The 24,092-nt window shown below is 39.6% G+C and overlaps 1 protein-coding gene across 1 annotated transcript in view; it reads right to left on the bottom strand.

Moving 5' to 3' along the window:
- PRKCH (protein kinase C eta) overlaps positions 1 to 24,092 on the bottom strand; it is a 226,141-nt gene that overhangs the window by 155,850 nt on the left and 46,199 nt on the right. Inside the window, exon 2 of the mRNA XM_081292216.1 lies at positions 881 to 944. Within this exon, the coding sequence (XP_081148342.1) occupies positions 881 to 944 (64 nt within the window). The remainder of the gene's footprint in view (positions 1 to 880; positions 945 to 24,092) is intronic.

The following is a 24,092-nucleotide window of genomic DNA, read 5'->3' as shown; positions in this document are numbered from 1 at the left end:
AAGAAGAACAAAATTATGGCATCTGCTGGTAAATGGATGAAACTTGAGAACATAATATTAAGTAAAATAAACCAGACTAAACAAATCAAGGATTGGATTGTTTTGTCTCACATGAAGCAGGTGCAAAGTAAGCGGGGGAAGGTGGGGAGAGAACTTGTGAAATAGAGGGGAGATGTGAAGAAGAGGAAGCATTCTGGGGAAGGAGGAGGGAAAGAGAAAGTGAGGAACTTTGGTATGAAATTGACCAGATTATGCTACGTACATATACCAACATAGCTCAGTGAGTTCCATCTTTATGCATATCTATAAATCACCAATTTTAAAAAATAATAATAATAAAAAGAAGGAAGACCAGTAGAGTAGAGGAAGGAGAACAGGGAGAGGGAGAAGGGGAGAGAGAAAAAAGAAGCATTGGAGAATGAAATGGAGAAAATTATATTCCATACATGTATGATTATGTCGAAATGGACCTACTATTATGTGTACCTATAATGCACTAATAAGAACATGTTTACATTTCTTTCATACACATTCACAGACAAACTAAAAGGTTGACACAAAGCCAAAAAATTCAAATTAGATTTGAATAGGCATGAATCAAAAGAGGCAGTAAAACAATACTTAGCTAAGATGATGAGGAATAAAAACATAAACTTAGTGAACAAAACACAAGATTGCCATATTTAGCAAATACCTTAATCCAGAAATTCAAACCAACAGAGTGTTGGACAACAAAGTCCAGCAGCCCAACTTAAGATGCTGATGTTTTTTAAAGTATATTTTATAAAATGTCCCTTTAATAATTTCCATGATAAAAATTCCTATTCAGTACGAACTAAAATTACACAGATACCAGAAACCACCCAAAACGTATTCTTACCTTCAGTGAAACTTCCTGTGAGGGTTATTACCACAAATACTTTCCCCTCGGGCTCCAGATCCACCTGGAAAGAGAGAAAAAAATCCCATGAGTTATATTTTAATGTTAAGGTGATTTTTGTAAGCCTTAAATAATTCTTTAAGAAATGTCTAAATGTATATATTATAACCATAAATCAAATCTAAATCTTTCATTAAATAGTCCAAGAACAAGGGAACCAGTAAAAACTCAAGTTATAAAGGTTGAAGAGCAAATCTAAAACAAAACCTATGTTTTCTCAGAGCTTCCTTCCTTCTGAATTTTATTATCTTCCATGTGTGGCTCTTTGTGATATAGAGAAGCACTTAACCTCCTTGGAAATCCTTTCAAGACATTTATATTCCATGCTCACCTCTAGTAAGAGCAGCATTTTATTAAACAAGGTGGCAAATATATGAAATAGAGAAATAATGACAACATACAAGGTAAGGAACAAATGTGTCAAGTTAACTGCAAATCTTTAGTTTTACAGAGTAAAAAAATTTAAAGAGTCTATTTCCATCAAATTCTAGTCAATCTTAAGGAAGCACAAGGGAAGGAGGTTCAGGAGCTTTTCATTTGCTGTTCTTGACTGGTTCATGGGAGTCTCAACATCCCTTGAAGTTATAAGTTAGCTGAGATTTCAAGCCATGGGTTCTGTAATCCAGACAGCCTGAAACCTCCCCTGGTCCCATCCTCTATGCGTACTCCCATTACCCAGCATGATCTGCTCTGATTCCCATGTACCCAGGCCAGCAGGCTCTGCCCCCTTCCCACTGGATGCTAACGTCACTATCCACAAACACTTCAAAGCCATACAGTGTGAGTTGCTTGTGGGATCAAATACATACCTTTACCCTAACATAAATCTTAGATTCAACCCACAGCTCCATTTCTAACTTTGACCTTCCATCTGAAAGAAAATGGTCAAAAGAAGCTGAGTGTGGACATGGGTGGTCATTTGGGGCATGTCAGTAAATTTAAATAAGCTGTAAATCACATGGTATAGTAGAAAGCGCCTGTACCAGACCAGCCCATGGCCTCCAGGGTGACTCGGCCACAGCTGGATGAGATCCTTCACCACCCCTGGACTCCCTGTTCTCTGAGTGTCTGTGGTGCCATTATTCAGCATTTCTTTTTTATTAATATTAGTTCTAAATCAGTTAATTATACTTGTCAGTAGAAAGCTCTTTCATTCCATTCAGCATTTCTGACTTGACATCTATCACATAATCCTGAAGAATCTTAACAGTACAGATTACAGTTTTTATTGTACCCACAGGCAAACACAGACATCCCCAAGGCATTTTCTTGACTCTAGGTCACCACCACATATTTTTTGATTCTAATACCACACCCCAATTATATACTTCTTAAAGTAAAAGATGACTGTTTTGTACGGGCTTGGAAAGATTCACCTCTGTACTATAAGTCTGTGCTTACCAATCTAACTTTCTTTGCATGAAATCTGTTCCCAGGGAGGTTACCACACTACAAAATACCTGTGTGTTCAAATAGACTACTTGCATCATGACTAATGCTAACTTACAACATGCCCTTAACTATCTTGACACCACTTGTGAACCTTCACAGAACAGTTCTGAAAATAGAGCTCTCTGGAGAGATGACTAAACAGGATGTCAGTCTCTAATTGTCTCTACTCTGCCTTGACTTGCTTCAAGTCAAAACCATGTTATTTTTAAAAGTCACTCCCTCATCTTCAATATAAAGGCCTGGCACCGAACACACATACACTCGACCTCGCAACATAAACTACCGTTGGCACTGGGGCAGCTGCTGCCAGCCTGCAGACAGACAGACTGCTGGGCTGCCTCTGGCTAACCTGTAAACTCCCTACAAAACTTCCCCAAGGGCCCGGATGGGTCAGGAGCTACTCTGACAGCCAGTAGGAGATTCCACAACTCAGAATGAGGCGCTCTCCCACAGAGAAGAGGTCTACTTCCTCACCATTGGGATGGCCAAGCCAGATTCAAATACTGTCGTCAAACCTTGTCCATCTGGGACAGATGAGATAAGATATAGGACCTTAGAATGCAGGTGACTCATCAGAGGGGCATTTAAAAAAAAACAGTCGGTTGTACACAACAGAGATTTTTAAGATGAAAAAGAATGAAAGATAAAAATATACCTCAGACATAAGGAAAAGAACACCATTCCCTGAAACTCTTACTTGCAGTTTGCTATACACGAATAAGAATGTACTGGGTTTTAATGTAAAAATGTGTTTCTTCCTTATTCTGTCACAGAGAAAGATGTGGCTTTAGAGCTTATGTGCTCCATCTATACAGTGCTGATGTGCTGTTGTCATTTATTGATGGTGGTTGCTTGGATGCCCCAGTGACAGCCAACTGACAGCTGGCCTATTTCATTCCTCTATTCCATCAAAAGTTCTTTGTCTATGAGCAGAAATGCTAAGAAACTCACTGACCCTAGTGCTGTCCTCCACAGTTCTAATGAACACTCTCTAGCTAGCACAGCCATTCCAGCTTCTGCAAAGAGCACTTACACTTTATTTGAGAACTATCCCTCCCTCGCATGTAATCAAAATGGTTTAGTAGGAATTCTGCCTAAGCTCCAGAGTAGATATGCAACCCAGGCCCTGTCAATCAGGGCACTGAGTCCCTCCATCTAGGATGACTGGCCTGGAGCTAGCACCTTCTCTTTATCTAGTTATTGGAATTCTATTTCCCTCCCTTCAGTAATGCCTGGTTCAGGTTTGGGCACAAAATCCAAGTAGATCCAATTAGGAATCCTGGATGTACAAAGAAGACACAATATCTCAGTTCTGCTAAACTTCAGTCTGGAAGGTCATAAACTTGGGAGTGTATGGCACCCTTATTGTCACCACATTTACTTAGAGAATGAAGTCAAAAGGAAGGAAAGAGTTGGGAGACAGAGTGGACCAGGTCTTGATGATGTCACTCAATCCATAGATCAGGCCATGCTGGATTCTTCTGGACTCTCAGTTAACTGAGCCCATACATTCCTCTTTCTTTGTTTTGGCTAGTTTGAGTAGGGTTTTCTATTGCTTGCACCCATAATAGGTCCATATTGTCAGAAAAAGAGAATAAATAAAACATTTATCAATAATTACACATCCTTCCTGCATGCCACCCTCTGCAGTCTGCCTCTCTGCCTCCCTCCAGCACTGAAGCAACTCTGGTGCTCAGATCACAGCCTATTGTAGAATCCAAAGCTGGGTCCATCTTCATCACGGCTGATCCCTCCACAGTATCTGATCCTCTTGGTAGTTCCCTCCTTCCTGACTCTCCCAGGTTCCTTGCTTCCAAGACACCACTCTTTCCTGGTCCTCCTCTTGCTCTTCTCTTTCTCTCAGGCTCTTCCACGGACCTCTCTCTGCCTTTAAATCTTGCTGCTCTTCAAGCCTCTTTTTCTTTCCATTGGAAGATTTGAACCCATGATTGCAACATCTACCTGAGGTGTTTTTTGTTGTTGTTGTTGTTTTTTGTTTTGTTTTGTTTTTTTATCTTTGGGGTAGAAGTGGGACGAAGAAACATAGTAGAAGTTCCAAGAGCATGCAGCCTAAAGACAAGGGGCTGTGACAGAGTTATTTTGTAAGTCTCAACTTAGACCTCTCCTCCACACCTATATTTATGCCTTCTCTGAAAAACTCCATTTCAACATGCCTTCTTCCATTGCCAACCCCACCACTTAACCAAAAGCCCACACTGGAAGCTCGGGCTCCTCACCATCAAGTCTACTTTCAAAATCCTTCCTAAATCCACCCCTCCCTCTCCATTCCTATTGCCATGCTCATCTAGATTACTGCTGCCAGTGTGATGTTTCAAAAATTAAAACCTGACCATGTGGATTCCCTCATTTAGAATCCATCACTGTTTCCATTTATTTCCACTATATAGTATAAACTCCTTAGCATACAACATAGTCCTAGATACCATGCCCCTTCCGACCTTCCAGCCTCAGTTCCCCACAACAGCCCAAGCACATACAACCAGTATCCTAGGTACACACACATTCTCTGTCTTTCTCTATTTTGTGGTATAGGAGCTTAAACCCAAGGCCTTGCACATGCTTGGAGAGTACTCTACCACTAAGCTACATGCATCCTCACCTCTTTTAATTCTTACACATGCTTTTTAACAAATGGATATCCACATGCAAAAAATGAAATTGTACTCCTACTCAGAAGATGTTTAAATATTAACTCAAAATCAATCAAGACTTAGATGTAATAGCTAAAACACTCTTAGGAGAAAATAGGAGTAAACTTTTCTGACCTTGGACTAGACAATGACATTTTAGACAACACCCAAAAAATGATAAATTAAACTATATCAAAATTAAAACATTTGGGCTGGGGTTGTAGCTCAGTGGTAGAGCCCTTGCCTAGCATGTGTAAGGCACTGGGATTGATCCTCAGCACCATATAAAAATAAATAAAATAAAATAAAGGTATCGTTTCCATCTACAACTAAAAAAATAATTTTAAAAATTGAAAACATTTGTGCTACAAATGAAATTATCAACAAAGTGAAAAGACAATCCATAGGATTGGAGAAAACATTTGTAAATCACACATCTGATAAGGACTTGTTTCAGAATATGTAAAGAATTCTTACAACTCAATATATAAAGACAGCCCCATTTTAAAAATAGGCAAAGGATTTGAATAGACCCTTTTTCAACAAGATACACATCTGACCACTAAACACATGAGAAAATGCTCAGCATCTTTAGCATAAGAGAATGCTAATGAGATCATACTTCACACCCAGGAGGATGACTATAATAAAAAAGACAGCACTGTGTGTTAGCAAGGATGTGGACATTTGAACCCTGTACATTGTTGTTGGGAATATAAATGATCAGCCACCTTGAACAATAGTTTGGCAGCATATCAAAACATTAAGCATAGAGTTAGCATGTATCACCCAGCAATTCCACTCCAAATTTACCCAAAAAACTGAAAATATATGTTCATACAAAAACTTATACAAAAATGTTCACTGCAGCATTATTCATAATAGTCAAAAAATGGAAACAACCTAAATGTCTATCAATTTAAAAATTAAATTATGATGTATCTATACGATGAAATATTCATCGATACAAATAAAGTACTGATATATGCAATAACATGGATGAATCTTGAAAACACTTTACCAAATAAAAAAAGTCACAAAAGTCCACACATTATATGATTCCATTTGTATGAAATGCTCTGATAAGACAAAAAAAAAAAAACTATAGTGAAAGAAAGAAAGTAGATTAGCGGTGGCTTTGGGCCAGAAGGACAAAGGGCAGTGGGGATTAACTGTTAATGTCATTCCTTTTAAAGGAGATTAAAATGTTCTAAATTTTCTTTTTGGTCACATGGTAATATTATGTTTAATTGCTTGTGTTATATTTTTATTAATATATTTTTTATTGACAAACAATAATTGCATAAATTTATGGGGTCCTATGTGACATTTCAATTCATGTATATAATGTGTAAGGTCAAATCAAAGTAACTGGCATAACCGTCACCTCAGGTATTTCTTTATATGGGAATATTCAAAATCTACTATACTAGCTATTTTGAAATATATTCAATTAGTTGTTGTCAATCATATTTATCCCAAAGAATATTAGAAATAATTTCTCCTGTTCCTGTGAACCATCCTCTTGACATTCCTCCCCATCCCCCACCCCATTTTAAAAATGGGAAAAGAATTTGAATAGACCCTTTTTCAACAAGATACACATCTGACCACTAAGCACATGAAAAAATGCCCAGTCTCTGGCAACCACTGTTCTATTTTCTGCTTTTTTGAGATCAACTTAACTTCTACATATTAGTGAGAACATGAAGCATTTGTCTTTTAGTGCCTGACTTATCTCACTTAGCATAATATCCTCCAGTTCCATCCATGTGCTACAAATGACAAAATTTTATTGTTTCTTTTTTTTTAATTGGTTGTTCAAAACATTACATAGTTCTTGATATATCATATTTCACACTTTGATTCAAGTGGGTTATGAACTCCCATTTTTACCCCGTATACAGATTGCAGAGTCACATCAGTTACACTTCCACTGATTTACATATTGACATACTCATGTTATTGTTTCTTATGGTTGAATAATATTCAACATTACACTGTGTACATATAGATTTTCCTTATTCATGTATTCACTGACGGACACTGAGGTTGATTCCATATCTTGGTTATAAATAGTGCTTTAATACACACACAAGTTAATACATGTGCTCTTCAACATACTGATTTCATTTCCTCTGGATATATATACCCCAAAATAAAGTTTGCTAGATCATATGGTAGTTCTATTTTTAAGGTTTTTTTTTTTTTTGAGGAACCTCCATAATGCCTGTACTAATTTACATTCCCACCAACAGTGTATGACAGTTCCCCTTTCTCCACAATCTTTTTTCAAAATACTTTTTAGTTGTTCTAATTAGTTATACGTGACAGAATGCATTTTGACACATTATACATAAATGGAGTATAACTTCTCATTCATCTGGTTATACATGATATAGTTACACAGGTCATGTAATCATACATGCACATAGGGTAATAAGGTCTGATTCCATTCAACTATCATTCTTACCCCCATACCCCCTTCCTTCCCTTCACTTCCCTCTGTCTAGACCAAAATACCTCTATTCCCCACTCCCACCCCATTGTGAATTAGCATCTGCATATCAGAGAAAACATTCAACCTTTGGTTCTTTGAGATTGGCTTATTTTGCTTAGCATAATATTCTCCAGTCCCTTCCATTTACTGGAAAATGCCATAATTGCATTCTTCTTTAAGGTGAATAATATCCCATTCTGTATAAATATATACTACAGTTTTTTATCCATCCATCTGTTGAAGGGCACCTAGGTTGGTTTGCTATTATGAATTGAGCTGCTATAAACATTGATGTGGCTGTGTTACTATAGTAGATGATTTGAAGCCCTCTGGGTATAAACCTATGAGTGGGATAATTGGGCCAAAGAGTGGTTCCATTCCATGTTTTCTTAGAAATCTCCATAGTGCTTTCCAGAGGGGTTGCACCAATTTGAAATTCCACTAGCAATATATGAGTGTTCTCCCCATATCCTCACCAACATTTATTGTTGCTTGTATTCTTGATGATGTCATTCTGACTGGAATGATAAGGAATCTCAGTGTTGTTTTGATTTGCATTTCTCTAATTGCTAGAGATCCATTTATTGACTAGGTTATTTGGTGGTTTTTTTTTTTTTGGTGTTAATTTTTTTGAGTTCTTTAAATATCCTGGAGATTAATGCTCTATCTATGTCTCTACAATCTTACCAGAATTTGTTTTTTTAATAATAACCATTCTAACTGGGATCAGATGATATTTCATTCTGGTTTTGATTCGCATTTCCCTGATGATTAGTAGTAATATTGACCATGTTTTTAATATCTTGTTGTCCATTTGTATATCTTCTTTTGAGAAATAAATGCAACACCCCTGCGAAATTAAACAAGCAAAATATGTCTACATTGACTGCCAAGGACCCTTTCAAAAGTGTCATCCTTCCCCCATCAAATTGTTTGTTTGTTTTATTGTTAAGTTCTTTGAGTATATTATATATTCTAGAAATTAGCCCTTTGTGGACAGAACATATTTTCTCTCATTCTGTAGCCTATCTCTTCCCTCTGTTGATTATTTCCTTTGCTGTGCTGAAGATTTCTAAATTGATATAAAACCATTTGTCAATTTTTGCTTTTGTTGCCTGAATTTGGGGGATTATGTTAAAAAAAATTTCCCAGACCAATGTCCTAAAACATTTCCCCGATGTTTTCCTCTAATAATTTCAAAGTTTCAGTCTGTACATTATGTTTTGGATTTGTTTGCCTCTTGGTGTGTGCTCTGCTTGGGAAGCTTCTAGCTCTTCCATTACCTATCTATCCATTCATTCACACCTTCACTAAATGACTCCCAAGATTAGAACCACTGCCAGGTAACAGGGTCTAGTTTCTTTCTTCTGCATCCATACCTACTTTTCCTAGCACCATTCATTGAAGAGACTTTCCTTGCTCCAATGTATATACTTGCTTTATTGAAAATCAAAAGTGGATTCATCATCCAGAGAGGAGAGGACAGAAACAGGGAGAGTGTGTGAATCAAGCATGTTTTATACATGTATGAGCTTGTTACCCAGAATCCCATTATTTTGTAAAATAACAATGTCAGTGCATGGGGGTGAAGGCCTGTCATTCTAGTGACTCCAGGAGCCTGAGGCAGGAGGATCTGAAGTTTGAGGTCACTTCGTAGGACTCTGTCTCAAAATGAAAATGAGGAAGAACTGGGATGATGCTCTTTGGTACATCCAGTGGGACAGCTACTGGGTTTATCTGCTGCCCTTCTGAAAAATACTGAAAAACTAAGCTATTGGAGGGAGAGAGAAGCAGATGAAAGAGGCAGTAGAGCTACTACTGCTATTTTTGTTTTTTATATCTTACACCTGTGTGTGTATGCATATATATGTGTGGGTGTGCATTTGTGTGCTTCTGTCTCCTTTGTTCTACTGCATTGACTTGGGTTTTTATCTTTTCTTTTTGATAGTAGCATGTTTTGACTTTCTTCTCATTTCCTTTTGTGCCAATTCTGTAGCTATTTTTCTTACTGGAAATAAAATTAAAGTTACAATATTTTATTTTCATGTTACTACTAACAACTTCAATCTCATAAATATACTATTCTTTACACTTCTATCCACCATTTTATGTTCTCATTTTTATTTATTTATTTTGTTGTTGTGTTGGGGATTGAATCCAAGGGTGTTCTACCACTGAGTTACATCTCCAGCCTTCTAGCTTTTTCTATTTTGAGTGTGACCCAGTGGTAGAGGGTTTACCTAGCATTCCACAGGCCCTGGCTTCAATACTCACTACAACCAAACAAACACACCCTCCATATAAACCCTTGACTCTTTTGTCCAGTGGTTTTTTATTTTATTTTACTTTTAGTTGTAGAGGGACACAATACCTTTATTTTGTTTAGTTTTTTATGTGGTGCTGGGGATCAAACCCAGTGCCTTGTGCATGCTAGGCAAGCACTCTACCACTGAGCCACAACCCCAGCCCTCTGTCCAGTGTTTTAAGACTTCCACCCCATTGGAGATGGGTTAGGAAAGAGTCATGTTACATGCTCCAAAAACTTGAAGTATCCTTTATTTGGTTTCTATTTGAAGGATAAGTTCACTTGAATGTCATTGTGCAGAGCAAAACAAACATCTTCATAATAATCAATACTTGTACCATTCCAATATTTTGTCCCTATTTTTATTCATTGTTATTCCTCTCCTACTCTACCCCAAAGATTTTAACTGTTGGCTATGAGATTAAGAGGAGCTGGTTTCTTTGTATATTATCAATTACTGTTATGGATGAGCATTTTTTATTTGCCTCTTTATATTTTTGAGTTTTTTTAAACTGACCATTTTTTTCTACCCTGTAGATCATAATCGCATACTTTTAAGATTGGCCTTTAACCCATTGTTTAGCATATCTCTTTGTACATGATACAGGGAATACAAAGATTCTTTGAAAAAGTTTTATGCCATTTCTTCACATAGGACAATTTTGATATTGTCATGAATTCATTTTTTTTGTGTGTGTGTGTGAATGTATCCTATGATTTTTTATGGAAAAATCAACTATTGTGAGGCAAGTTTGAGAATAGGCACCAATTAAAATGCTCTTGCAAATATTCAGGATAGGAATTGTGCAGTATTTGATCAGCTATTGAATTCTACAGAACTAGAAAGATTGAATATTTTGAAAGTGGACCTGATAGTTTGCAGAGGTGTTGGGTATTCAGTGAGGAAAGTTAAAGATGGCTGTACAATTTTTGTCCTGAGCAGTTGTATGCCAGAGACATTAGCAGTTTTTACTTTAGATATAAGAAGTTTGGTATGCCAGTCAAACTCCAAGAGATGATGGCCTAAATGCAGAAGAAAGGGCTTGGCACTGCAGTTATCCTCAATTGATGCAGGAGAACAACATGAAGACTAGAGTTGTTAAGTGCAGTTGTTAGAATCACATTTACAATGCACTGCCCAGTTGTGACAAATTTTGTTTGTTCTGTACATGCCTTTCAAATACAACAAATTTTAAAATGTTCTTACAATACACTGAGTCATGACTGTACCTTGATGGAGTGACTTGAAAAAATACAAAAGTTGTGGGAATGTGTGGAGGGCAGCTAGAGTTCTGATCATTCTCAAACAGAGGTTGCAGAGAGGTTGATGGGAGACTTTGAAAAGCCTGGGTTCTCATGGACAGAAGGGCTGCTGCAGACTGTGGAAACAGTTTGGAATTTGGAATTGGGCACCAATCACAACCTCCATTATATGGAGAACCTGGAAGGACTGCCTTTTTTGTGTCTACTCAAGGTCAAAAACCACATCAGTGATAATGCTGAAATTAAGCATAAGTATAAAATATTTGATTAAAACTAATTTCTCTTTATTTTTAGAATTGATTCCCAAAAAAATCCACACTACAACATAAGCAAAACAGAGAATGTTTGATGCCAGGAGACAACATGAGTTCCATGATCAAGGTCATTCTGTTTTAGGTCATCAGGATGCCCAGATGCAATGTGACAATAGCACCACTGCACAGACCCTCCACCCCCAGCAGGCTCCACTGAAAGAAACTGGCTACTTTCCTATGGAGACATGATGACTTCCTACTGAAGAGTATAGCTCATGTGTCTCTATGTTCCCAGGCATGAGAAAGGAGCCAAGTTGTACTTCGCTGGGTCAAGGGGCAAGAGGAAGTGGACCTTCTCCCAGCTTCATTCCAGCCACCGATAGTCATCCTGCTTCAACTTTGCAGCATTTTGAGAGGGCCTCGTTCATGACAGAGGAAAGCCAGCATAGAAGCCCTTGCCTTTGCCCAATGGTAACATTGTGCAGGGAAAGATGCAGTAGCAGGAGGAGCAGGAGCTCTCTGGTGCCAGGTTTCTGTTCTCACGACTTTTACCCTGACAATGGGCAACGGACTCCATGTTGTTTGCATCACCATGGTGACCACGGGGTGCCTGGCAGGAAGAGTGGGCTTCCTGGTCCCACCTCCCAAACTTTCGGGGGCTTCAGATTGGTTCTTCCACAGTCACTCAGACAGGACTTCTAGTCCCGCCTTCCAGCCACTAACCTGTACTACTGTGTTTCAGATTTCTACTGGAGCTGTTCAGAGCCTGTATTTTTAAGAATGCCTACCTGTAAATACTAATGAAAGATATCTTTTTCAGCCAAAATTTAATTCCACAGGTTTCTATGTTGCAGCCCTAAATTTAAGTTAGTTCTGAGTTAAATAACCTGACTTTTCTCTATAGTTGTGTTACTAAATAATGTTCTATTGATGAGAGATATCAAACATGCTTGTTTATATTTTACTTTTAATTTTGGAGATTATGAGGATGCATTTGCTCGCCACAGGAACAAAGCTGGCAATATTCCTATGATGACCAAAAAATCCTTATTCTCATTCCTAACTATAAAAAATAAATATGTATACTCAAGGATCTTATTTCAGTTACATCAAGTGACGTCACATAGAAGAGTGCACTCCTAGTTAAAAATAAATTAAAATGGATCCAAATATTTTAAGACCACGTGGTTACATAAAGTTAACACAATTATAAGTTATGTTCTTATTTTTAATATATATTTTTTAGATATTTAGATAACCTATATTTGTTAATCTATAAAATAATTAGCAATGCCTAATTTATTAGTTAATATATATTCGCCTAATTGTTTTTCTTCAACAGAAAACCCATAAATTTATGTTTTATATCTACATTTATCAGATACTCTGCCTTTTCAGTTACAGATATTTGAGATAAATGTACTTACTATAAATTTGCTTTTAAGTGAAAATACAATCTTCAAGTAGTTTCTAATTCTCAAAGTTACTGTTCAAACTCATAAGATGATTAATAATTATAATTATGTCTACAAAATATCTAAGGATTTTAACTATATTTTCATTGATATTTCTTATCAAAGTACAATAATTTGTTTATAGATTCTAAGGTTTTCAGAAATTGTTCCAAAGTATAACCAAAAAAATTTTCTATAAGAAAAAGATGCTTCAACAAAGAAAAAGCACACATGGATCTTAAAAAGAAGAAAGAAATCATCTTTGGGTAAAACAAGGTCTTTATATTCATATTTCAATGATAAAAGTATTTTCCTAAGCAAAAAAGATTTTTATATTATTATCTAAACAGATGATGTAAAAAGTTAAAATGATTAAAGAAGAGATTTATATATACAAAAAAAAAAGAAAATCAGTTGACTGCAAATACACGGATTCTAAACTTTCATTTTTTAACTATTCATCATTTATTGTATATCAATAATATTTTGTTTTTAAAAAAGATAAAACCTCTTGATAAGCATGATGGGAGTAATTTGTCTCCATACTTCACCAAAATAAATAGCACCAGTAGTCCTTTGCCTTGTGCTCTTTCTTTCACCCTCTACCCATCAGAAAATCTGCCTATTCACATGGTTTCAGCTCTCTGGGTTTTTAAAATTCTGTTTCTCATATTCTGTACTTTGATCCTGGAAGATCAACCCAGAGCCTGGCTTGCAGCAACCCCTGGGGAAAGCATTTCAGGGCTAGATGACTCCTAACGTGCATCTTCATTGCAATCTGTCCCTTGAGTTTGAGTCCCAAGTAACCTCCTCTTTGATGAAGAAGCAATCATTTTGCACCTATGTGAATCAATGCTGCCTCAAGTGTTACACCTCCTCTGGAGCTTTACCCTCTGCATGTGGCCAAATAACAACACCACCACAGGAGACCTGGGCCCTAGCGCTAACTCCATCCTATCTGGTCTGACTTTAGGCAAACCATTCAGCCTCTCTGTAGCATGGAATCATGGGAGAGGAATGTCAAGTATACAGACCTCCAGCTCCACCAACAATATGCTGATTTCAAACTTTCTGGAGAAAGTAGGGGAGAAGCATCTGCTGTTTTTAAATGTTCCAGGGGTAACTCTGACATAGCCATGTTATGGACCATCACCTAAGACTCCTGAGCTAAATACTCTCTGAGCAGCTGATTCCAATTTTCAAAGCTCTTATGACTCTGATCCTATGTTTTTCCCCTAAAGCGTCCAGTTGTCATCACTGGAATGCCGTTCTTCTAGATTCCTGGCTAGAAATCCTGGAGCCACCCTGTGCTAGACATACCCTGAGCATCTGTGTCTTTCCATCAGTAGAGGATCTGTCTCCCTCACTCAAACTTTGTCCTCCAAAAATGCATCACCGCTTGAAACTGGACATGGTAGAGCACACCTGTAATCCCAATGACTTGGGAGGCTGAAGCAGGAAGATTGCAAGTTCAGAGCCAGCCTCAGCAACTTAGCAAGGCCCTAAGCAACTTAAGGAGACCCTGTCTTGGAAAAAAAAAGCAGGGGGTGGGGAGGTGCTGAGGATATGGCTCAGTGGTTAAGTGCCCCTGTGTTCAATTCCCAGTACCCAAAATAAAGCAAAACAAAACAAGAAAATAAATGCAACACCCCTGCCCAAATAAACAAGCAAAATATGTCTACAATGACTGCCAAGGACCCTTTCAAAAGTGTCATCCTTCCCCCATCAAAGCCTCTGGTTTCACAGGGCCCTCAGAATAAAACCTCCTCTGCTCCATCAGGCTTTCAAGGGTAACTGGGCTCCTCTTGGGCTGATTCCCCCCTAATATACCCAAATCTCTTTTTCTAAATTCCATTCTGTGAACCTGCTCTTCTAGTCAGGCCTGACTCCTATAGCCACACCTTTGCTCTTGGTGTGTGCTCTGCTTGGGAAGTTTCTATCTGCTCACTTCATCTATCTGTCCACTCATTCACACTTTCACTGAATGACTCCCAGGTTTGGGACCATTGCTAGGTACTCAGGATTTCCCAGAGCAGCTCCCTAGCATTGCAGGTGGGACAGGTCACTAAACACACATGAGGAAGAGGATTCAGTCTAGGGGCAGAAGGAAGGAACTACTGCCAAAGAGATCTTGACATTAACACTGATCCCTCCCATCTCAAAAAATTCCTGTATCAACTAATATTTAAATACTCCTACACCTTACGCAGTTAGCTAAATGGTTCATGTATTTATATCTCATCACTTGCAATAAATCTGTAAGCCCATTCTGGCAGGATCTGACACTATATGCCCCAAGGGGACCAGCAGAATTCCTTGACCAAATAATTACCTTGATTTCCTCACATCTAAAATAGGATTGATAATATTTACCACAGGATAAAATACTATGTGACAGCACTTTGAAAAAGTAAATAAATAAAAGCATTCCAAGATGGCTCCAAGGAATATCAATGGCATACAGACTACATAGGCCAAATGATTAGGAATAACATTCAGTTAGCTTGATGGACCCACCAGATCTCAAGCACCCCACCCCTCTTGGCCAACATCTGCTCTGCCTTAGCATCACTTTGCAGAAGGTGGGCAAGACATATCGCTGGCCCATGAAACAAAGGTGTTTAAAACAAAACAACAAAAAACTTACTAGCCCTAATGTTCCATGATTTTAAAAAGGCTTGGATACAGTCCTACACATGGGGTTCCAGGAAAAACTCATTTAATTAACTGGAAATAATTTACAACCATTGCCCTTCATAAAAGGCATTAGAACTGATCAGAGACAGGAAACCTCTAGCTATTCAATTTTCATCTCAGCCTGGTATCTATCAGCCTAGCTGATAGATATTCATGAATATTCATACTCAATATTCATGTCAGCCTAGCATATTAAAAGAAAAAACAATCCTTTATTTGGCCAAAGTTAGAAGGTTCACCTAGATTCTACGGACCGTAAGCATAGAGTGCTTTGTCTTCTCTGTGACAGAAAAGTCAACAAAATTTAAATTCTTAGCAAGGTAGCCCTTTTCTATTGCTTTTCTGTCTCGTGCAAGTGATTAATAACAAGGGAACCTAAAAACATGATAAAGCATTTCGTGATTCTCTTCAAGCTGAAACTCACAGGCTTAAAATGAGAGTTCAAATTTCTACAGGAAGAATAAAAACCTTACAGGATTGTACCAATAACCTACAAGGAGATACACCTTGTTCTTTAATAATAAAATAACAGCTTCATCTGAAACTCTGTCAATTTGCTAAGTGCTTAATCTATATTATCTCTTTACCTTCACCAACCTGCAGGTTACGTGTCACCTCCCCATCCATCATACAGATGGGAAAGAATGGAGGTTCAGGAAGGTTACAGAATTGGCTGAGGTCACACGAGCAGTGAAGGCCAAGCCAAGATCCAGATGCTGGAAAGACCCCTCCGACGGGTCCTCACCAGTCTCCCTCAACGCTGCTGTGACTGCACTGGCCTATAGGTCTGTCTACTATGGTCAGCTCAACCCACAGCCAGGCTGCCCCGGCTTCTGACACACAAAGTCATCATATCACCCATCTCCCTGGACCCCAGGCAAGACTCATGTCCTCAGCTCCCAATGGTGCTCCCCACCAACTACTGCCCAGCATGCTAGCCTTGCCTCCTCACTGCCAAGGCCAGGGGGTGGCACCAGCCTGATGGTGTTGCTCAACTGCTCCTTGTGGAAGCACAAGACTAGAGTTGCTAAGCAAGCCAGTTTGTGCTGGGGCTGATGGAATATGCAGGCAGTTCAGGTCCCATGAGTCAGCTACCGGAGAGCCCACGTCAGCGCCACGTGCTGCAGACACATGACCCGTCCCTCGAGTAGGAAGGCTTTTAGAGGAACAGGGGGTGACTGAGCACCTGCTGACTTTCCACTCTCACCTCTAAAACAACCAAACCCACCCAGTTTTGTATGTTAAAAAGCATGCTAAGAAGTATCACAGATTTAAAAGAAAAGAACTGGAAGACAATGATGTCACAAACTGAACAGAAAAGTGAGGCTTCTTAAATCCAACCAGTTGAAGACGAAAGAAAACACTAGCATTATTTTGGCAACCAAGTCCTTAATCCATCCCTGTCCTGCTAAGTCTGGACCCTGTGTGAGGTGGAGGGTATGGGGAGAGCTCCAGACTATGGTCATGACACTAACAGCAGATCATCTGGTTTCTGCACCTCAAAAATGAGGTGGATGGAGCTTTTTGGTCCTTTTGGTATCCAACAGCGTATGACTCAAGTCAGACAGTTTCTGAACTCCACAGAACACACAAAGGCAGCTGAAGACTACTAATGAATCTGATTCTAAATACATACTTGCGGCTCATGACAACTCTTCTCTGCCCCCAGCTAAACATATCCAAGAAGGTACTATCAATTTAAATTTAGAATTATTTCAACTCCAGAGCCCATTCTCCCTATGTCCTAGCTTAAAAAGTTTACCTTCTGGCAAAAATAATACTCATTTACAATAAAATTAAATTTTCAAAATTCTTCCATCCATCATTAAAAGTCAGGAATAAATAGTTAGGACTGGATACCTCTGAGCCCTAAGATATTTTTTCTTTTCCAAAGAGAGGATTAAAGGTACAAATGACCTAGTGTATGTCATGGTGGTAGTGGTCTGTCTGTCTACATGTTTGACTCCAATATCTGAAAGACTGAAAGTAACAATTAAATGAAGATAAAGGACATCTTAGCCTTTTCAAAACACTCTGCTACAACTCCTTCCCCTAATCATGCAAGTAGTTTAATTCTGCACCTTGGTGAATGAAGACAGAGGATCTGAAGGGATGTGCCTGGCCCAACAAAAGGTCCAGAGCTTCTAATGGCCCTCATGGATGAAGAAGAGTTCTGAAAAAAATCAAATGCTCATCTTAGAAACCATCAGAGGACTCAGAATAGCTCCAGGACTCCAGGCAAGACTCTCCCTCCAGAACCAAGAAGGTACTTTCCTCCTCCAACAAGGCACCCCAAAGGAACTCAGGCCACAGTAGGCACTGAAGTGAGAGAGGGGAACCCCACTGATGTGTGCCCTCCCCATACCAAGTTTCAGCACATCACAGAACATTTCCAACAGCCACTCTCTGCATGAGCCCATCTTTTTCCTGCTTCCAGAAAGGAAGCTTACTTACTCTTTCCCCGCCAGGAACAGGTATTCAATGAAAGGGACAGGTTTCCTTGCGACCCTGGCTAAAGGGGAGGAATGTACCCAGGCTGGCTCTTCCTGCTCAGCAGCCTCGCCTCGCAGCCCCTTCCTACTTCACCTCTGTGGGTTGCTTGATGAGTGCTGTCAGCCCCACACTGAGCCTCCTTCTCTGAGGGGAACCCCCACAAGAAAGAAAAAATATTAGGCGATGGAGAATCTAGTAAGTTTTGCCACTCATGCTAAGTTACATTTATAGAAAATTTAGAGGTGTCTCAAATATTTGCCATGAAATAATGATCCCTTCCTGCCCTGCCCCCATACTAACAATATTTTAGACTGAAGATGTCAGGTTCAAAAAAAAGGATTATAAATAAACCCAGAATGATTCTACAGCATTGGTTCTTATCGCTCATTGGTAATGGAAGAAGGAGGTAAAAACCCTAGTGAAACTAAAGAAAGCAAAAGCCCAAACTACACATTTTGCATATGTAAACATCTCAAGATGTTTTACAGAGTCATCCACTTAACTGCTAACTGCTCTTTCTCTAAGTCATGGTTGGAAGGCTTGGAATCTGAGGGGGCTTAGAAAAATACATCAAGGCCAAGGATCTGTAGTAGTTGTAATACTGTTATTCCTTTTAGTCTTTTGGAGAGAAGAAGAGGAAAACTCCACAAAACAAGGAATATTTATGCAAAGCCTAGAAATTCAGGGAGCAATATTCCCTGTGGACTGGTTTGGGAGACACTATGCGGACCAGGGAAGGGGACTAGGGAAGGGGAGACACAAATGCTCAGAGGATCTGTCAGGGATCATGGCAATAAAAAGGCTGGAGAGGAAAGCACATCTGATTAATGATGGTCTCATGACACGCTGGCAGGCTGGGCCTTACCCTGGGGTGATGGGGAGCCACGAAGGGGCTTCAATCAGCCAAGTCACAGCATCATACCTGCATGTCAGATCCCTACGGCTAGAATGTGGGGTGATAAGGGGAGATAAGTTGGTGGTGGGGATACACAATCAAGGGCTCTTCCAATGGTCTTAAGGAAGGATAGTGGGGATCTGAACTAAGTCAGCAGAAGAGGGGTCCGAGGGGAAACACATGGGGCTGGGAAGCAGCAGTTGGACATTGTAATTGACAGACGGGGGACACAAATTGAAAGAGAAGGAGTCTCCAGGGCCAACAACAACTCCTGGCACCATTAACTAAGATGGGCTCCAAGGAAATGAGCAGATCTGGAGGAAGATAAGGAGTTCAATGCATGATCACTATCCATCTGGACTGAGCATCTAGTGGGTGATCCTTAGCAGTCTCTCAAAATTCAGATGAAGAGGGAGATTCAGCACCAAGATACAAATTTTCACCAGTGTGGTCCCAACTGAACAGACAAGTGGCCACAGCAAAAGTACTACTCAGATCAAGAGAAGGAGCAATCCTTGGGCTGGGGCAAGGCTCCACCTGAGAGGTAGTACTTGCATTGAGGCCTGAAGGCAAGCTTCAGTGAGTGGCAGGTGAGACCACCCAGAGTCAGGAGCTCTGACTGAGAAGGCAGCCAGCATCAGAGCACAACACTAGAGCAGTGGGTTATAGCCGTGTCATTTAGAGAAGAGAGAAGGCCAGAGGCTAAATCGGAGGAAAAGCTGCACCCACAGGCTCTTTACCTTGTGATGCAGACCAGGGGGAATCAGCAGAGGTTTTTGATAACCTATGATGATGGAGATTAACATGTAGGAGGAGCATTTTATCTGCAAGACCAATGAACAGGGAGACGGCTCTGGTCTAGAAATGTGAACAATCAGAAGAGGAAAATCAGTGGAAATTAAAAACCTTCTGAAGAGAACAAACAGGAGCAGTCAGCAGGTCAAGGGAGAAGTGAATTTTAGCCTGGGTGACTCAGAAGAGGGACCAGTAAACTGCTCTACAGGCCAATTCCAAAAATGTGCTGCTATTTTGGGGAGTAAAGTTTGAAACATAGTCATCTTATTTTTCATTTACATCTATGGCTAATTTGTTCCAAAGATAGAAATGATTATAGTCATGTGCCACTTAATACAATTTCTCTAAATGACAGACCAAGGATATGACAGTCCCACCAGACAATCATGGAGCTGAAAAGTTCCTATCACTTAACGTCATTCTAGCCATGGTAATGCTCCTGTACAATGCATTATTTGAAGTGATACCAGGGTTACTGCCATACTGCCAATCATATGAAAGTATAGTACACACAGTTATGTACTATACATAATACTTGATCATAGTAAGTGTTAACTGGTTTTATGCACTTATCATTGTACACTTTTTTTTTAGGTACTGGGGATTGAACTCAGGGGCACACTCAACCACTGAGCCACATCCCCAGCCCTAGTTTGTATTTTATTTAGAGACAGGGACTCACTGAGTTGCTTAGTGTTGCAGAGGCTGGCTTTGAACTCGCCACCCTCCAGTCTCAGCCTCCCAAGCTACTGGGATTATAGGCGTGCACCACCGCCCAGCCCATTGTATACTTCTTGTTATTATTTTAGAGTGTACTCTTACTTATAAAAACAAACAAAACATTTTACCATGACACAGCCCACTGCTTATCCCAGCAGCAGCCTTGCACATGTCCTGATTGCATCAGGAGGCCAGCTTCAGTGACTGCCTACCATCCAGGTTTGTGTAAGTGCACTCTGATGTCTTATGACAAAATCATCTACCAGCATATTTCTCAGAACGTATCCCCATCATGAAGCAACACATGACCGTAGTGTTGACAGATCATATGATCTACAAATAAATAAATAAATTATATATATATATATATTTACTGTCTGCCTTTTACGGTAAAAATAAATCTGCCAACCTCTGTTGCCATTAATCAGTCAGGGAACTCAGAGGGAAAGCACACATTTTAATAGGAAGGAAATGAGTTTAAATTTGGACACAAAAGTACTCAAATAGAAACATCTGGCAAGAAGTTGGAAACAAAGGCAAACTGTGCAGTAATGATAGGGCTGGGGTCATTAATTGGGAAATTTTTCTCAAAAAGGTGATCACTAAAGAGCCATGAAACTTCCAAGAAAGAGCCCAGGAAAGGAAGAAAGGAAAGAGCAAATTCAGTGAGGATTTGGGGGAAAGAAGAATCAGAGAAGTTGCAAACCGAAAGATGGGAGATCTCACCCAAGTTCAGGGTCATAAGACATGGGAGGAAGCAGCTTCAAAACTGGGAGAAGCCCAGTGCTGCAGAGTGGAGGGAGATGAAGACTTAAACGGGTTCCTAGGCATAAGGTCTGGGAGGTAACAGGTGGACCTCTTAGACATTTAGAAGGTCTGCTGGAAAGGTCTTCTTATATTAAGCTACTTCCCATGCACGTTCCCATTGCAAGGTTAATTCTATCTCTAGAACGTACCCTGGTTAAGATGAGAGTCGGGGGGGGGGGGGGGGTGTGGAATGGCACAGAAGCAGCAAAGAATGTGTAGTATATTGAACTATATGTCGTTTAATTGGGTTAGGAGATTAAAAGATAAATTTAGAAATGTTGGGCAAAAACTTTTAGAAACCAAGTTAAAAGTTTAATTTCAAAACAAAAAAAAAAAAACTGAGACTGGCAACAACCCTAAAACAAGAGGCTAGAGGCCAGGCTGGGGGAGGGGCAGCCATGGTTTGTGAGCACAATTAAGAAACTGTTTCAATGGTGCAAGGGTGTGATGGAGGAGACTCCAGGGAATACCACGAAGGAGCTCAGTGAGACTTGGGAGCTACGGGTTAGAGATCATGGAAAGCCCAAATGGGCTTCAGTACCCGCAGGACTCTAAGATTTATCCTGGAATACGTAAAGGACTCTGGAAGGTCAGTTGGTTTGAGATGACTCTGGTTTTGAAAAATATTGATTTTGGTAAGGAGAATTTCAGGTAGAAGAGCTGGACGAAAAGAGAGATGAGAACTGAAACTTAAGTCAGACTGAAGGCAGAGGTATAGAAGCCATTCCCTCAAGGACAACTGAATCACAAGGAGAGATGGTACAGTTCAATAAAGGATCAAGGAGCGAAGCCATGTTAAGAGAACGCAGAATCAGAAGCAGCCAAGGCAAAAGTCCAGAAGAGCTCTCTCACTCTACTTCGGGTTCCCTGAGAAGCTACATTTTTTCCCCCATTTTTCTTCACAATCATCTTCTGAGTAAAGAAAAGGGTGGCACATTATCCCCACTGTATGGCACAGTCACCTGGAGGTAAGTGACTTATCAGGCAGATTGAAGCAGGTTTGGATTTGAGGACCTTAAGTACCCCTCCGATCACTCTATGAACAGAATCTTAATGCATTTCTGACCTCTTAATAAGCCTAGTGAATTAATATTCACCACACAGGAAGGTTTCATAAAGTTTACCTGTCTCATTCTCTCACATCTTACCAAGTCAGCCTTTGCCTGTTCTCAGGAACTAGTTTCACAACCACAGATGCAACCCAACTAGTGTGTCAGCCAGGTGATGGTCTGACAGCAGACTTGTTTTCGAACATTAGTTGTAACCAGAATCAGAACTCATTTCAGATGCAACCAGTTGGCAAGACTCTCCACCAGGCTGTCAAACCAAATGATGAGGCCACTAATTAGCACAGGAATTTGGATTTTTTTTTTTTAGGGCAATGAACCTATCCTGAATGATACTATGATTGTAGATACAGAACAGTAAGATGTCAAATCTACAAAATTCACAGCACAGTGAACCTAAAAGTATGCAATTAAAATAAGATTCAGGATATCAAGGAGCTGGGATGTAATGTGGAAGGCAGACTGCAACTTGAGAATCAACTGTATTAAAATGTATGAAATAACCTCACTGAAGGGAGTGAGGAAAAAGATTCAGGTTGAAATAACTTTGGGAACGAGGGTAGACTCTGAGACCACAGTAAAGGGACTTCACATAAGCAGTGAACTCTATTGATGAAGATGTTTCTCACAGAGTGTACCAGTTAACAATTCTGAAGCTACTACACATACATGTAAATGGATCATGGATGGTGGAAGCCAATGTCTTACTGTTGGAGTGGGAGTTTGCAGACAAGCAAAGGGGACGGGATAGAATGATCCATGTAATACTGTCTTGGGAGTTGGACAGGTTAGTATGAACTCACATTTAACATAATATAGGCAACAGACAGAAACATATAGAAATATTTATAGATGTGCATATTCAAGGGCTAGTAATCTACATCTAGTTTCTTTTTCTGTCCACTAAGAGACTCTACAAGCAATGACACCCCAATAGCAATAGGGAAACCCCACTGCAAAGTTTAGCTTCTAAATGTCGTTCTCTAATAAAAGACCAAGGGTTCTTGGAGAAATGTCTGAGTCTATGAATGGAGCAAATAAATAAATAAAGTGAGTCTAAAGCAGTTTGTGGTGGCAGAAATAGGAAGTGCTTTAAAAAAAATCCAAAACACAACAACAAAAACACTCAATGATGGGGTATATGTCACAAAGGGACATAGGAACCAAATGAAAAAGCTCCCAAAGCTAGAACAGCAAAATAGTGTGGCAATGGGTAGTAACTAAAGTATAAAATAAATAACCATAAGTCCATGCTGACATAAGTCATCAAATAAATAAATGAGGAGGAGAGACCAATCTCCCAAGCATAAGAATTCCAGATGATTTATAAACCTACCCTCCTAAGGAAGTAAAGTATAATCTTTGACAACTTAAGTGTGGGTTGTGCATAGTGACTTCCCTCCTAACAAGACAATACAGTGGAGGAAAGAGTAAGTGTAAGAGACAGCCGACAACACCACCTGCCTACCTCAGCCAGGGCACCAAGGATCACATCAACAGCGATAAGCATTTTGTCATATCATGTATGTAAAGGGCAACATATCATTGATACGATTTGATGTGATGAAATGTGGCACTTTATCTCTGTGGTCTTTCTCCCCAGAGCCCTATAACCTAAGAGAAACATCAGAAAACCCAAATCAAAGGATATTCTACAAAATGCCTGACTAGTATTTCTCAAGCCATCAAGTTCACCAAAACCAAGGAAAGTCTGAGAAACTGACATGTGGTATCCGAGACGGGATTCTGACACAGAAAAGGAGCATTACATAAAAACTAAGAAAATTTGATAAGCTATG

Source organism: Spermophilus citellus (genome assembly GCF_964194105.1).
Source record: "Spermophilus citellus genome assembly, chromosome: 4".
Taxonomy (NCBI): domain Eukaryota; kingdom Metazoa; phylum Chordata; class Mammalia; order Rodentia; family Sciuridae; genus Spermophilus; species Spermophilus citellus.
This window is presented reverse-complemented; position numbering and strand designations above follow the sequence as displayed.